We start from the raw sequence: 16804 nt of genomic DNA on the forward strand, positions 1-16804 counted from the left end.
TCATTCATTACTCGTGGGAATACAAAACCTAACCACCAGGAGGAGACAAAGACACTCCAGCCAAAGGCTTAAATACCTCCCCCACTCCCAAGTCATTCTGCAGAGGGAACAAGGAACAGTAGGTGAATTATCAGGGTAAAAATAGCGCCAGAAGGAAAACAAAAAGAAATTTAGGTCCCCCAAACGTAGAACCGGGCGGGAGCCGTGGACTCTCCTCGTAACGATGGAAATGAAATTATCAGGTAAGCATAATTTATGTTTTCCATCTAATACGAGGAGAGTCCACAGCTCCATTCATTACTTATGGGAAACAAATAACCAAGCTCTATAGGACACTGAATGAAGAACGGGAGAGAAAAAAGAAAGGCAGACCCTAATCTAAGGGCACCACAGCATGTAAACATTTTCTCCCAAAAACAGTTTCAGCCGAAGCAAAAACGTAAAATTTGTAAAACTTTGTGAAAGTGTGTAACCAGGTAGCTGCCTTACAAATCAAATCTGCTTCATAGAAGCCTCATTCTTAAAGGCCCAAGAAGAAGCCATAGCTCTAGTTGAGTGAGCTGTAATCCTCTGAGGAGGCTTATGTCCTGCTGTCTCATAGACCAAACGAATCAAGCTCCTCAGCCAAAAGGATAAAGTAGAAGAAGCCTTCGGTCCCTTACGCTTCCCCGAATAGACAACAAAAAAAGCTGAGGTTTGTCTGAAATCCTTCGTAGCCTGAAGATAGAATTTCAAGGCTTGAACCACATCCAAGTTATGAAGTAACCGTTCCTTCGAAGAAGGATTAGGACACAAGGAAGGAATATCCTGATTGATGTTACGATCAGAAATCCCAGTGCAGTGCGAAGAACGGCCTTATCTGTATGGAAAACCAGGTAAGGAGGCTCACATTGCACGGCCGCTAGAGTCTTAATGTCAAGAGAATGCATAGGCTCAAAGGGAGCCCCCTGCAAAACCTTCAGAACCAGATTCAGACTCAAAGGAGGAGCAGAATGTCTAAACACAGGCCTGATCCTGGACAGAGCCTGTACAAAAGACTGTATATCAGGGAGCTCAGCTAGCTTCTTGTGTAACAACACAGATAGCGCCGAAATCTGTACCCTTAAGGAACCGCCGGCAACTCCCTTCTCCAAACCATCCTGGAGGAAGGAAAGAATGAATTCTGGATACCCTGACCTTATGCCAGGAATATCCACGAGATTCACACCAGAGTAAGTAGGTCCTTGTGTATTGGCATATGAAGGTAAGCGTTTTTCAAGTCTGTCGTAGTCATAAACTGACCATCTTGAACTAGGGGCAGTATAGAACTTATCGTCTCCATTTTGAATGATGGAACCAACAGAAACTTATATAAGCACTTTAGGTCCAGAATCGGGCGAAACGTGCCCTCCTTCTTTGGGACCACGAAAAGGTTTGAAAAGTACCCTAGACCCCTTTCTGCTAGATGTACCGGTACAATTACTCCTAGAGAAGAGAGATCCCTCACACACTCTAGAAAGGCATCTCAAAACAGAAGAGAAGGGCGCCTCCTAGTGTAGCCAATTTTTCAAAAGTGGAATAAATGGAGTGCAAACATACTCACAATATTAAAAGGCAGAGATAATGCCTAGGAGAACGGTCTGGGAAATTCACAGTGTCCCAGCAGACTGTGCACCGGACTGTGGCTGCTCCTCCCAAAACAGAATGCGTGTCTGTGATCTGAAAGTTGTGAGAAAAACAAGAGGGCGACCCCTAGTGCAAATCAATTGAGGACATGAAATGGATATCGGCTTGATACTCTTTGTCAGCACAAGCCGATATCCATTTCATGTCCTCAATTGATTTGCACTAGGGGTCGCCCTCTTGTTTTTCTCACAACTTTTAGAAAGGCATCTCGTTTCTCTGGTTTTGTCAGATTTGAAAAGAGGAATCTGCCCCTGGGGGGATGAGTTTTGAAACCTAACCTGTACCCCTGGGCAACAACTTCCAGGACCCAAGGATCCTGACTGTCTCATCCAAGCCTCTGCAAAAAGAGAGTCTGCCCCCTACGAGATCCAGAGACGGATCGGGGCCACCTCTTCGTGTCGATTTTGTCTTGGTGGGCTTCTTGCTCTGCTTGGTTTTATTCCAAGACTGAGAAGGCTTCCAAGATCCCTTGGACTGCTTGGGCTTCGCAGCAGGTTGCTGTCGTTGGGACTTGTCCGAACGAAAGGGATGAAAATTTGGACCCTGAGGTTTTTTCTTCTTATCCTGCGGTCGAAAGGCACCCTTGCCCCCAAATGACCGTAGATATGATAGAGTCCAGGCCTGGACCAAATAGAATCTTTCCCTGAAACAGAAGAGAAAGCAATCTAGATTTGGACGTCATGTCAGCAGACCACGACTTCAACCACAGGGCCCTCCGGGCCAGAACATAAAACCCTGATGTCTTGGCATTCAAGCGAATAATCTGCATATTAGCATCACAAATAAACGAATTAGCAACCCTCAGAGCCATAATTCTTTCCTGCATCTCCTTGAGGGGAGGGGGAGTCTCCACCTCGACCATTTCTGACAGAGAGTCACACCAATAGGTAGCGGCTCCTGCCACCGCAGCGACCGCAGGTTGAAAACCGAACCCCGTGTGTCTAAATATCTTTCTTAACAGGGTCTCTAATTTCTTATCCATGGGTTCCTTAAACGACAAACTATCCTAGACCGGGATAGTGGTGAGCTTAGCGAGCATGGAGATAGCTCCGTCTACCTTAGGGACGTATCCCCACAACTCTAGCTGAGAGTCTGGAACAACCTTTTAAACGAAGAAGAAGGGGAAAAAGATGATCCGAGTCTCTCCCATTCCTTCTTAATAATATTCACCATCTTTAGGGGAACCGGGAAAGTCTGGGGCACTACCTTGTCCTCAAACCTTATCGCGCTTAGGAATAGAGGGTTCCACCGGTAACTTCGGTTCCGGAACCTCTAGAGTAGCCAACACTTCTTTTAATAAAAAGTGTAAATTCCCTATCCTAAACCTAAAGTCTGGTTTCTCCGCAGCCGGAGGTTTAGAGGCCGCAGATTCCAACCCAGAGAGTCCTCCGAAGTATTGGAATCCTCTGCATCAGCGGATAATCTAGCCTCAGATACATCCAACGGAGTAGATGACCCCTGGGAAGGATAACAATGTTTAACCTTTCGCTTGCGCTTAGCCTGGCGAGGTAAAGCACTAAAGACCGCAGACACCGCCGTTTGCAACTGCTCAGCAAAATCAGGTGGCAACATGGCCCCTCCCGCAGGAGGATTAGAAGTGCACTGGGGAGCTGCATGTGTAATCGGAGATTAATGTAGGGAACGCACCTCACGGGACGGAGAGCCCTCAGAGGTGGCCGGCTCAGTGGTACTAAACATCTTATTTCTTTTAGATAACACTACTTTATTGAGGCATGTGGAAAATAGATGAGCAGGCCATACCAAAGCCTCTGCACAATAAAAACAGGCATTAGATTTGGGTAAAGAGGGAGTACCCTCTAACATATCAGAGTCCTCCATAGCTTGCGCCTTTAATATAGACTTTAACAAGAATTAAAAGGCAGCTTTATAATCCCAATGGCCAGGCACGCACCACCTCCTATGACCTAGGCCCACAGAGAAACTTGCTTTCGTCTCCTGCAACCAGTCAGGAAAGGAAGAGGAAGAAGCTACACCCGGTCACATGGAGTGCCGTGCAGGACCGCCTCTGCAGTCAGGAAAAAGCATGCCAAGTAAACAGGCTGCGCAGAAATTCCGGGAGGAAAAAGCCTGACCGTTGCCCGAGCCACATCTCACACATGTCACAGCAACAACACAATAAAGCAATCATGTATACATCCCCCCCGTTCAATAATCACCTTCCGGAAATATTAACCCTTGATTTTATACAGATAAAAGGAGCCACACTGTGACCCTGTCTTCTTGCATTATTACATATAAAAAAAAAAATGAAATGATCTTACCAGAATCAACGCCGTGGAACAGGAACACGGCCTCTCAAGTTTGACCGTGTATAGCATCGCTCCTGACATGGACTTGAGTGAAGAAAGCAGGCAGCAAAACTCGTCAACGCAGATTGCTTAAGGAGCTGTTAATATTGGTCAGAATGGTTTTCGCAGAAAGACTCTCCCTGCATCTCCAGACTCTAACATTCATTCCATGCTCTCACTGAGAGGCTGACAGGACTACTTAAAACTCCAGTCCCATCTCTAAGAGTACTACCCCCCATAAGAGACTACTCCGAAAACTTCTGACACTTCTCTGCCAACCTCCTGTGACGAAAGGCAAAGAATGACCGGGGAATGAGGGGAGTGGGGGAGGTATTTAAGCCTTTGGCTGGGGTGTTTTTGCCTCCCCCTCGTGGCCAGGTTCTGTATTCCCACAAGTAATAAATGAAGCCGTGGACTCTCCTCGTATTAGATGGAAACAAATATAATTGTGGCAGTAATGGGGACAATTTTTTTTTATGGATGACCTTATTCTAGGTAAATACTAGAAAGAAGAACCTTTAAAATTCTTATCCCATCTACTCTGCTCATTTCTCTTTTACTTTAAAACTGACCACAGTCAACAAACGCATATCAAATGTAGGTGCCAGCCACATGCTTTTATAAAATGGCCTTCATATATGCAACAAAATAAATTAAAAAAAAAAAATATATATATATATATATATATATACACACACACACACACACATATATATATATATATATATATATATATATATATATATATATATATATATATATATATATATATACATATACCCACACATACAGCTGTAGCTCCGCCTGTAATTTTGTCAAGTGCTCTCACATATCAATTCATTAAATTATCACACACACAAAAAAGAGTTATTAACAAGTTTTTATGTTATAAGGCTTCACACATGTAAATATATATATTTTACATGTGAAAAGCACATTCGAATTCCAACTAGCAGAAATAGCACTAAAACTAGCAGGAAGTGGATAAGTTTATGCACATAGGAGAGCATGCTTTTTTCAGTTTATAAATTTCATATTTACTGTCAAAACACACAATTTAACTTGTTACACCCATGCCACGTTCCATATTTTAGCACCTGTGAAAATGTAATGAGCAGATATAAATAAACGTATGGTCTATATTGCATAAATGTCTACCAAAACAAAAAGGTGCAATCTAGTTATAATTTACAAGTTGAATCCCTTCAAAGTTGCTGCAATAGATCCAAAAGCTTTCCCAAAACTTGAAGGCTTTTATTAGCACATTTTTCTCTGAATGAAATTACCTGGGCTTCTGGTTTCCCGCAGGATAGTGGGTGACTCCATATGAAGCAATGCCTCCGCAGCTTCGATAGTCTTGTCCGAGCAATGAACATGGCTACCATGAACAGAGGCTTCCACTGCAAATGAAAAGAAATGAACTATTTAAAAAGACATGGAAATAAAATAGAGAAAGACTTCCTGTGTCCTGAGGTTAGACATTCTCCATACCCATACTAGAATTTAAAAAATGCAAAAAGCTTATCAAGTTTCTTCATGTTTGTCCATCAATTTTTCCCTTTTCAAAGAAGCAGTCTACTTTCATCCTTTCATTAAAACAGTAATCAACATAAGGAACTTATCGGCAAAACCGTCAAGCTAATAATGTTATTTATATATGGCTTTTCTCTAAAAAGGAGGCACATCTAGTTAGCCAATCACAAAAGACAAAATGTGTGAAGGCACCAATCAGCAACTAGCTCCCACTAGTGTAGGATATATGCGTATTAATTTTCAACAAGTGACACCAAGAGAAAATAGAAGTGTCTTAAACTGACATGCTCTGTGTGAATCATGCAAGTTAAATTTAGACTTTCATATCACTAACATTTCAAATAAGTGAAAAGCTTGAACAAATTTATATGTTTATAAACATGTAAACCATGTCCACCCAGTGGACAAAGTAATATGGTAAACATTATTTTAAATATGAACTTGAATAAACAAATAGCACAGTCCAATAGACATACAGCACTATACGTAGAGCAGGCGATATAGGGGCCACTGCAAACACCCCTTAAAATCACAAAAAGCAATGTTCACAGCACCAAATCTTATCAAGAAACTTGTCTTTATTGTAGCATAAAGGCACAATGGTAAAGTAGTATATTCTCCTCTGGTTAATTGAAAAGTTAATTCCATTTTATGTTAAAGCCATCAGGCAATCACAAGACATATACTGTGCATAATTTGATAAAGGAAATTGAAATTATAATTTTTTCAAATTGCATGCTCCATCTGAATCATGAAAGCTGAATTTTTTACTTTAGTGTCCCTTTAAAACAAACATTACACACAATTACTTCTAGATGTGATGCATTCAAAGCGAATATGTAGTCGTATTATTTTTTTTTTTTTTTTTTTTTTTTAAATATTCAATTGTTTAAAAATGGACATGGAACTCAAAATTTTTCTTTAACGATTCAGATAGTGTGCAATTTTAAACAACTTTCTGATTAACATTTTCTTGGTTCTCTTGGTATCCTTTGTTGAAAAGCAGACTTTGGAGGATTGGGAGTTTAGAGGTTAATTATGTAGTTTGCATTGTTGGGGGTTGGCTGTTTAGGGGGTTAATTAGGTACATTGCATTGTGGGGGGCTGCCTTGAAGCTTCAGCTCTCGGCTGTAACTTAAAGGGACAGTCTACACCAGAATTTTTATTGTTTTAAAAGATAGATATTCCCTTTATTACCCATTCCCCAGTTTTGCATAACCAACACAGTTATATTAATATACTTTTAACCTCTGTGATTATCTTGTATCTAAGCCTCTGCAAACTGCCCCTTTATTTCAGCTCTTTGACAGACTTGCAGTTTAGCCAATCAGTGCCTGCTCCCAGGTAACTTCACGTGCACGATCACAGTGTTATCTATATGAAATGCATGAACTAACACCCTCTAGTGGTGAAAAACTGTTAAAATGCATTCTGAAAAGAGGTGGCCTTCAAGATCTAAGAAATTAGCATATGAACCTCCTAGGTTAAGCATTCAACTAAGAATACCAAGAAAACAAAGCAAAATTGGTTATAAAAGTAAATTGGAAAATTGTTTAAAATTACATGCTCTATCTGAATCATGAAAGGTTTTTTTGGCCTAGACTGTCCCTTTAACATCCGAGAACGCTGGAGCTTCCTGAAGCCGAGATTTTATATATATATATATATATATATATATATATATATATATATATATATATATATATATATATATATATATATATATATATATATAAGAAAGGGGGGTCACCAGCGCTAAAACTAATATAGGAGAAATAGCTAGTAAGTTATAGATTGTGTAAAAAAGATCTTTCAGTGATTAAAGATGTGATGATTTTGTTAGACTGCACTCACTTGGTTGGTCGGAAGTGCAACAAAACTTATATATATAGATAAGTATAAGAACTGAGCGTGCAGCCTAAAGTGTGAGTCAGTGTACCCGTGTCACTGAATGAAATGTGGGTCGAAAGAGAATATTCTCAAAAGTAAATAGGCGCACTGCTATACAATTATAAATAATGTAGTATTAATATACTGTGTGGTGTATACATAAACAAAGTTCAAAACCAATCAGTTGGTACAGGTTAGTTCTTTCCCAGTAAAGTTCTGGTATAGGGTAAGTGATAGCGCTTACCAGAGCCAACCTCAATCCTATGAGGTAAGTGATCAGCAATGGAGTATAGATGATCCCTTTGGAACTGTGTGCTCTCGTGGAAATCTTTTGGTATCTGTTGCTCCTTGCCAATGGAGATCCTGGACTCTCTTATGAAAGCAAGAATGATTCTTTGGTTCTCTCTATGGTATTTGCTGAAGTACTGCAGGTTTTTAGAGGAACTTGTTGGTGAAATGGCAATCTTGGACTCTCAATGGATTCCTTCTTCTTTCAGAAGCTTGGATGTCCAATATTCTCATAGATGAATAGAAAAAGAGAAAAACAACATAGAGTAGTACTGCAAAATGATTAAAGCAGAAACTAAATGTATGTCCTGGTGTAAAGTAAGTATATTGCGCTTACCAGAGCAAACCTCAATCCTATGAGGTAAGTGATCAGCAAGGTGTTAAAGATGGTGTTTTGGATGTTCCAAGAAATTCCTGGTCTTTTTTCATCAGAGGGAATGGCAATCCTGGACTCTCTTATTAGAGTAGGGATGGTCCTTTGGTTCACTCTTTGTTGGTATTATACAAAAGTGTCTTGAGTGACTTATATCGGAATGAAATCCTGGGCTCTCTGTGTATTTATTCTCTCTTTTGGTATTGGGATGTCACTTGTCCTCATGAGAGATTAGTTATAAAATACAAGAAGCAGAGACAAAGACATAGCGTGATACCGTAAAATATGAGGAGCTATTTATTACAGATCAATAATAAATAATAAAAAAGTGCTTGCATTAAAAACCTTTTAAACTTTGCGGTCCCTTTTTAAACCGGGAAAATGCCGATGCCTGTCAGAACACTTTTTTCCTCTGAAGAAGAAGAAGTATAGTTATTACTTCGAAACGCGTAAGGATTATTTACCACACAGTGGGCTGACAGGTCCTGCTAGAATCGGCATCCACATTTATCTATTCCTCATTTCTTTTACCTACTACCGGTACTGTATTAGAAATTACATGGTATCCCTGTACTTCATTTTTGTGGACTACACATTTATGTTAATCACGGGATAATCTAAAACTTATTACCGGCTGCCTTTGTTGAATTTTACAGATTTATCTATAGCTGCTAAACTCTGTCACTTTTTTAGCACCATGCTATTACAGCTTAACTACCATTTTTTGCTGTTCTAAAACATATTCATTTGCAGCACATCCCTGAACATAGAGTGATTTTCAGGGTATTTCTATGCTATTTTTTAACCTCATACCAAGTTTAAAAGGTTTTTAATGCAAGCACTTTTTTATTATTTATTATTGATCTGTAATAAATAGCTCCTCATATTTTACGGTATCACGCTATGTCTTTGTCTCTGCTTCTTGTATTTTATAACTAATCTCTCATGAGGACAAGTGACATCCCAATACCAAAAGAGAGAATAAATACACAGAGAGCCCAGGATTTCATTCCGATATAAGTCACTCAAGACACTTTTGTATAATACCAACAAAGAGTGAACCAAAGGACCATCCCTACTCTAATAAGAGAGTCCAGGATTGCCATTCCCTCTGATGAAAAAAGACCAGGAATTTCTTGGAACATCCAAAACACCATCTTTAACACCTTGCTGATCACTTACCTCATAGGATTGAGGTTTGCTCTGGTAAGCGCAATATACTTACTTTACACCAGGACATACATTTAGTTTCTGCTTTAATCATTTTGCAGTACTACTCTATGTTGTTTTTCTCTTTTTCTATTCATCTATGAGAATATTGGACATCCAAGCTTCTGAAAGAAGAAGGAATCCATTGAGAGTCCAAGATTGCCATTTCACCAACAAGTTCCTCTAAAAACCTGCAGTACTTCAGCAAATACCATAGAGAGAACCAAAGAATCATTCTTGCTTTCATAAGAGAGTCCAGGATCTCCATTGGCAAGGAGCAACAGATACCAAAAGATTTCCATGAGAGCACACAGTTCCAAAGGGATCATCTATACTCCATTGCTGATCACTTACCTCATAGGATTGAGGTTGGCTCTGGTAAGCGCTATCACTTACCCTATACCAGAACTTTACTGGGAAAGAACTAACCTGTACCAACTGATTGGTTTTGAACTTTGTTTATGTATACACCACACAGTATATTAATACTACATTATTTATAATTGTATAGCAGTGCGCCTATTTACTTTTGAGAATATTCTCTTTCGACCCATATATATATATATATATATATATATATATACATATATATATATATATATATATATATATATATATATATATATATATATATATATATATATATATATATATATATATGTGTGATCAGGAGGTGGAAGGGTAAACTAACATTACAAGCTTCCCGATACCTTAATACCGGGAATAATAGAAGTTTGGTGCGTAGCTGCAATTACGCCATGTATGTCTGCTACTTCTGAACAAAGGGGATCTCAGAGAAGCTTTTACAATCAATGTTGTCATGATTGCACAAACGGTACGTAAATTTCAATGAGAAACCCAAATGATGTGAAAAAGTTAAAAGGGACACTCAAGTCAAAATAAACTTATGTTTCAGAAAGAGTGTGCAGTTTTAAGACTCTCTGCAGAATTTGATAATATAAGTAAATTGGAAAGTCTTATAATTAAATTTTCCTAGATCCTACTGAGCATGTGCACAAGCTCACAGGGTATATGTATACTAGTCTGATTGGCTGTCTGTCACACGATACAGGGGGCTGGAACATGAGAAACAAAAAAAATCTACTTAATTGAAATTCAGTAGGTGTCATCACATTGTCTTTATATTATGCACTTGTTAATTAAGCAATTCTACTGCATTGAGAGGTCTTTTTATAATATTGCATGAAAAATACCAAAATGAGCCTAGATCAATACCTAAAAAAAAAAAAAAAAAATCTCTAGTTTTGACAGGTAAATTTAAAAAGAAAGAAAAAAGTTCTGTTTAAATGATAGCACAAAATGCTAAAAATTCTTCAGTATTTTGGGCAAGTTTTCTGAAATTCCACGGTAGTGAAGGGGTTAAACTGCTACATTGATCAAACAAGCACTGTGTAGAATGTAGAAGGGTTCAATTACAGGAGAAGGCACAATACAAATATTACAATGTGCAATTGAAAAGGTTTTACTAAACAATTAAAAAAGGCCAAAAAGCTAATTCTGTAACTAGCAAAATTATAGTTGGTTAAAATTCTAGGTTACAGATATTTCTGGCGCGGCACCCAGACCAAATTTACACAAACAACAAGATCATCATCACGTTGATAAGCAGAATTCCAACTATTTTAGTGGTGGACACTGACAAAGCTCAAAAGCAGCATAAAAACTGGAATAAATGAAAAACAAATTATGCTTACCAGATAATTTAATTTCCTTATGTAAAAGGAGAGTCCACGGCATCATTCCTTACTGTTGGGAAATACTGAACCTGGCCACCAGGAGGAGGCAAAGACACCCCCAGCCAAAAGCTTTTAAATACCTCTCCCACTTACCCCATGCTCCAGTCATTCATTGCTTTTCATCACAGGAGGATGGCAGAGCAGTGTCAGAAGATTCGGAGTAGTAGTAATTCTGCAGAGGGAACAAGGAACAGTAGGAGAAATATCAGGGTATAAATGGTGCCAGAAGAAAAATATAATTCAGAGGGCCGCCTATCGGAGAACACGGACGGGGGACGTGGACTCTCCTTATACAGAAGGAAATGAAATTATCTGGTAAGCATAATTTATGTTTTCCTTCTTAATATAAGAAGAGTCCACAGCATTATTCCTTACTGTTGGGAAACTTATACCCAAGCTCTAGGACAACACTGAATGATAACTAGAGGGACAAAAAGAGAGGCGGACCCTAATCTGAGGGCACCACAGCCTGCAAAATCTCTCTCCCGAAAGCTGCTTCAGCTGAAGCAAAAACATCAAACTTGTAAAATTTAGAAAAACGTAAGGAGGACCAGGTAGCCGCCTTACAAATCTGATCCATAGAGGCCTTGGGGATGAGACGAAACCTGGCAAAGGGAATGATGTCCATGCTGGACACCATGAGACCAATTACCTCCATACACTGAGCCACAGAGGGCCTTAAGAAGGTCCGGAGGACAAGACATGCCGAAGCAAGCTTGCAACGTATCTGGTCTGTTAAAAATATCCTCATGGATACGGAGTCTATTATAGTACCCAGGAATTCTACCCTGGTGCTTGGAATAAGAACTCTTTTCTAGATTTATCTTCCATCCATGAGTTCGAAGGAGAGAAGAAAAACATAAAAAAAGGATTCCAAATGGTCCTCTGCCAGACGAAAAGATGGTGCTTGTACCAGAATATCGTCCAAGTAGTGAGCTATTGCTATACCCGGGTTCTGGCCACAGCTAGAAGAGCCCCTAGAACCTTCGTAAAAATTATTGGGGCAGTAGCTAGAATACATCTTGAACGAGGGGACCTTTAGAAATTTGTTTAAGCATTTTAGGTCCAGAATCGGGCAAAAAGTTTCCACCTTCTTTGGGACCACGAAAAGGTTTGAATAGAATCCCAAATGTCTTTCTGCGATAGGTACCGGGACAATGACCCCTGAGGAGGACAGATACTGCACGCACCCCAGAAAGGCTTCCCTCTTTTCTGGTCTGGAAGACAGACTTGAGAGAAGAAATCTGCCCTTGGGTGGATGAGACTTGAAACATATCTTGTATCCCTGAGCTATGGCCTTCCGGACCCATGGATCCTGTACGTCCCTGAACCAAGCTTCTGAAAATAGCGACAGTCTGTCCCCCTACACAATCCAGTGCCGGATCGGGAGCCGCCCCTTAATGCCGATTTAGTCTCGGCGGGTTTCTTGCTCTGCTTGGACTTATTCCAGGACTGAGACGGCTTCCAAGTACTCTTGGTTTGCTCGGGCATAAGGGAATGGCTGCTGTCATTGGGATGTATCAGAACGAAAGGAATAAAAATGAGAACTTTGTCCCTTAGACTTGTTCTTTTTATCCTGCGGAAGGAAGGCACCCTTGCACTGTAACCGTGGAGATAATGGAGTCCAGGCCTGGACCAAATAAAATCTTTACCTTAAAAGGGAGGGAAAGAAGTGGACTTAGAAGTCATGTCCGCAGACCAGGGCTTCAGCCAGAGCGCCCGACGGGTCTGAACTGTAAAACCAGACTCCTTTCCATTTAGGCGAATAATATGCATGTTTGCATCACAGATAAAAGAATTAGCAATTCTCAATGCTTTCATTCTTTCCTGGATAACGTTGAGGGGACCCTCCACCTCGATCAATTCCGCTGCTGGTTGAAACAAGTATCCCGTAAGTTGGAACATCTTTCTTATCCATCAGCTCTCTGAACGACAAGCTATCCTCCAGCGAGATAGTAGTATGTTTGGCAAGCGTGGAGATGGCACCATCCACCTTAGGGACCGAACCCCACAATTCCAATTGAGAGTCCGGGACCGGGAATAATTTCTTAAAGAAAGACAATTCTGTCCCATTCGTTTTTAGTAATGTTCGCCATCTTTACAGGTACAGGGAAAGTTAATGGCACTACCCTGTCCTCGTCTAATTTAGGAATCAAAGGTTTATCAGGCAGCTTGGCTTCTGGAACCTCTAATGTAGACAGGACCTCTTTTAGAAGAAAACGTAAGTGTTCAATCTTAAATCTAAAGGCTGGTTCCTTCGCAGCAGACTCCGTCCCAGAAAGTTCACCCTCTGAAGCTTTAGAGTGTGACTCATCCTCTGATAACCGAGTCAGAACAGAGAAATCCAATAAATTACATGAATAACCCCTGGGCAGGAGAGCTATGTTTAGCCTTTCGCTTGCGTTTAGCGGGGCGAGGTAAAGCACGGAGGGCCTCAGACACCGCCGTTTTTAATTGCGCGATAAAGTCTGATGGTATAAGGCTCCCTCCAGATGGAGGATCAGGCGTACTACAGGAAGCTACGCGTGTAGAAGGAGATGACTGATGGGTATGCACCTCATGGGACGGCTCAGTGGTACCAAAAAGAGGTTAACCTTCTTAGACCTAATAACGTTGTCAAGGCATGTAGAACATAGTTGAAAAGGCGGGCATACCAAGGCCTCCTCACAATATAAACAGGTATTACTATTTGGAATTGAGGGAGTTACCCTCTAGTATTCTCAGAATCCTCCATAGCTTAAGCCAACGACAGTAGGACAGAGAAAATAAAACAATCTTTTTTATTTCTCAAAAAACGGCACCTTTATACTTATCAATGGCTGGGGCACCCACCACCTCCTAGACCCAGACAATACAGAGAAAAAGCGTCTTCTCCGAGAGCCAGCTCGGCCAGGAAAGAGGAAATGAAAGCGAGACCACTCCCGGTGACATGGTGCACAAGGCAGGTCCGCCCCTGCTATGAGAAAAAGTGTGCCAAGCTACAAGCTTTGCAGCGTTCAAAGTGAAAGTAAAAACCTGTGCGTTCCAGCCACAAACAGTCTAGGAGCCCAAAAAAATCTCACACAAAGCAGCATAAAATCAAAGAATCACATTTGATTAATCCCCCTCAGGAGATATTAACTCATGATTATATTAAGATAAAAGGAGACACACTGTGACCCTGTCTTCTAGCATTTTCAACATATGTAAAAATTGAAACGATCTTACCAGAATCCATGCTGTGGAACAGAAACACAAACTCTCAAGTGTGACAGTCTTGTAGCATCGCTCCTGACATGGACTTGAGTGAGAAAACAAGCAGGCAGTGAAACTCGTCAACACTGATTGCTTAGGAGATGTTAGCAGGCAGTCTGGATGGGTTCGCAGAAAGACTCTCCCTGCATCTCCAGACTTACGTCAATGCTCTCACTGAGAGGCTGACAAGACTACTTATAACTCCAGTCCCATATCGAAGGGCTGATTCCCTTCCTAAGGAACTACTCTGAATCTTTTTACACTTCTCTGCCATCCTCCTGTGATGAAATGCAAAGAATGACTGGGGGATGGGGAAGTGGGATAGGTATCTTTGCCTCCCCTGGTGGCCAGGTTCAGTATTTCCCAACAGTAAGGAATAATGCCGTGGACTCTCCTTATATTAAGGAAATAGTGTCCCTTTCAGAGTGAAAATTAAAACCATGTCTCTGATAAACTGCCGGGCAAGATGGCAAGTTGATGTGGGCAACAAGGTAAGCAGAACAGGTACAAGCTGACTGGGAAATTGGATAATACAGTTTTTCTCTCTGTTGTATTAAAGGTACACAAAAAAAACAAATGTCTCATAATTCAGATACAGCAAGCAATGTTAAACAACTTCCAAATGTACTTCTATTAATAAATTATAAAAGCAGGGATGTAAGCTCAGGAGTGTGCAAATGTCTGGAGCACAATATGACAGCAGTTTTGCAAGAATGTGTAATGCTCCAAAAAGCCACCCCTTCCAAATGTACTTCTATTAATAAATTATAAAAGCAGGGATGTAAGCTCAGGAGTGTGCAAATGTCTGGAGCACAATATGACAGCAGTTTTGCAAGAATGTGTAATGCTCCAAAAAGCCACCTAGGTATCTCTTCAACAAAGAATTCCATGGGAACAAAGCAATTTTATTAACAGAAGTAAACTGGAAACTTTATTAAAATTGTATACACTGAATGAAAAATCCCTTCTTTGTGTTTCATATGCCTTTAAAAAGAGACAAAGCATAGTAATGAGGTACTTGCACACTGCCCTCTAGTCAAGGGTGTCACTAAGTTAGCTTTCACTACATTCTAGTGCTGACCAGTTTGCACCTGTGCAGCAAATCTCCTGATACCTACTACGGTTTACTAGTCAGGGGTTGAAAGCTACTTGCCCAGAGGGAAAAAGAAACTAGTACACTTAATGTTAAAGTACCAGTAGATACAGTAGATTTGCATAATCAACAAATGCATGATAAAGAGACAATGCAATAGAACTTAGTCTGAACTTCGAATGAGTACATTATTTCTGGCAAATTTCAGTTATGTCTATTTGCACTCCTGCATAATGTGACAGCCATCAGACAATTAAAAATGCATATACAGTATGTATATTCTGTGAATTCTAGCACATGATCAATAGGAGCTGGTGACAAAGTGTGTAACTAAAAAGAGACTGCACATGTGGTTAATGGAAGTAAATTGGAAAGTTGTATGCTCTATCTCAGTGATTTTTAACCTTTTTTTTGCCGTGGCACACTTTTTTTACATTAAAAAATCCTGTGGCACACCACCATTCCAAAATTTAAAAAAAAATCACACATTGTAGCCTAATACAGCATATATATATATATATATACATATATACACATACACACAAATACTGTATGTATTGTGCTGTTATGCCATGCCTCCTACAAACTACCCCTGCACTGGGAGTAAAAAACAAGCAAAGTTTAAAAAATATGTCACACTGTTGTCAGTCTGCCGTGGCACACCTGAGGATCTCTCACGGCACACTAGTGTGCCACGGCACACTGGTTGAAAAACGCTGCTCTATCTGAACCATGAAAGTTTAAAAGGAACACAGATAGAGCATGCAATTTTAAGCAACTTTCTAATTTACTCCTATCATCATTTTTTCTTTGTTCTCTTGCTATCTTTATTTGAAAAAGGCATCTAAGCTAAGGAACCAGCCAATGCTTGGTTCAGAAACCCTGGACAGCATTTATCCACCAATCAGCAAGGACAACCCAGGTAGTAAACCAAAAATGGGCCAGCTTCTAAACTTACATTCTTGCTTTTCAAATAAAGATTACAAGAGAATAAAATTAATAGGAGTAAATAAGAAAGTTGCTTAAATTGCATGCTCTATCTGAATCATGAAATAAAAAATGTGGGTTCAGTGCCCTTTAATTTTGACTAGAGGATCAGATTTCTAAAACACCCAGTACTAGTGGAAGTGTGTGTGTATGTGTGTTTCTTTTTCACACTAATGCAGCATTGTTTTTGGCAACCAATACAGTTCTGGAAGCTGGACCAATCAGCCTGTTAGTAAGTATACTCTAGTACAGTACCAGACAAATATACATTTTCAGATATTATATGTGGGGTATGTGCATGTACATTTCCACTAGTTCCAGACGAATGATAATTGCCGCAAGTAACAAATAAGGCTTTTGAGAAAGCAAGTCATTTGGCTACTCTGACAAGTATCTTTTTGCCTTCTGGTTAACAGCTTCAATTTCTAGCAGCCAAAGGTTTAAAGGCATTTTATCACTCCTGCAG

At 40.0% G+C, this 16804-nt stretch overlaps 1 protein-coding gene across 3 annotated transcripts in view; it reads right to left on the reverse strand.

Annotated features, from left to right (window-relative positions):
- ELF2 (E74 like ETS transcription factor 2) overlaps positions 1 to 16804 on the reverse strand; it is a 453216-nt gene that overhangs the window by 44162 nt on the left and 392250 nt on the right. For all 3 annotated transcript variants that reach the window (XM_053703674.1, XM_053703676.1, XM_053703675.1), the window contains one exon: positions 5261 to 5374. In XM_053703674.1, coding sequence (XP_053559649.1) covers positions 5261 to 5374 — 114 coding nt within the window. The remainder of the gene's footprint in view (positions 1 to 5260; positions 5375 to 16804) is intronic.

The sequence above is a fragment of the Bombina bombina genome, chromosome 2, assembly GCF_027579735.1.
Source record: "Bombina bombina isolate aBomBom1 chromosome 2, aBomBom1.pri, whole genome shotgun sequence".
Lineage (NCBI taxonomy): Eukaryota > Metazoa > Chordata > Amphibia > Anura > Bombinatoridae > Bombina > Bombina bombina.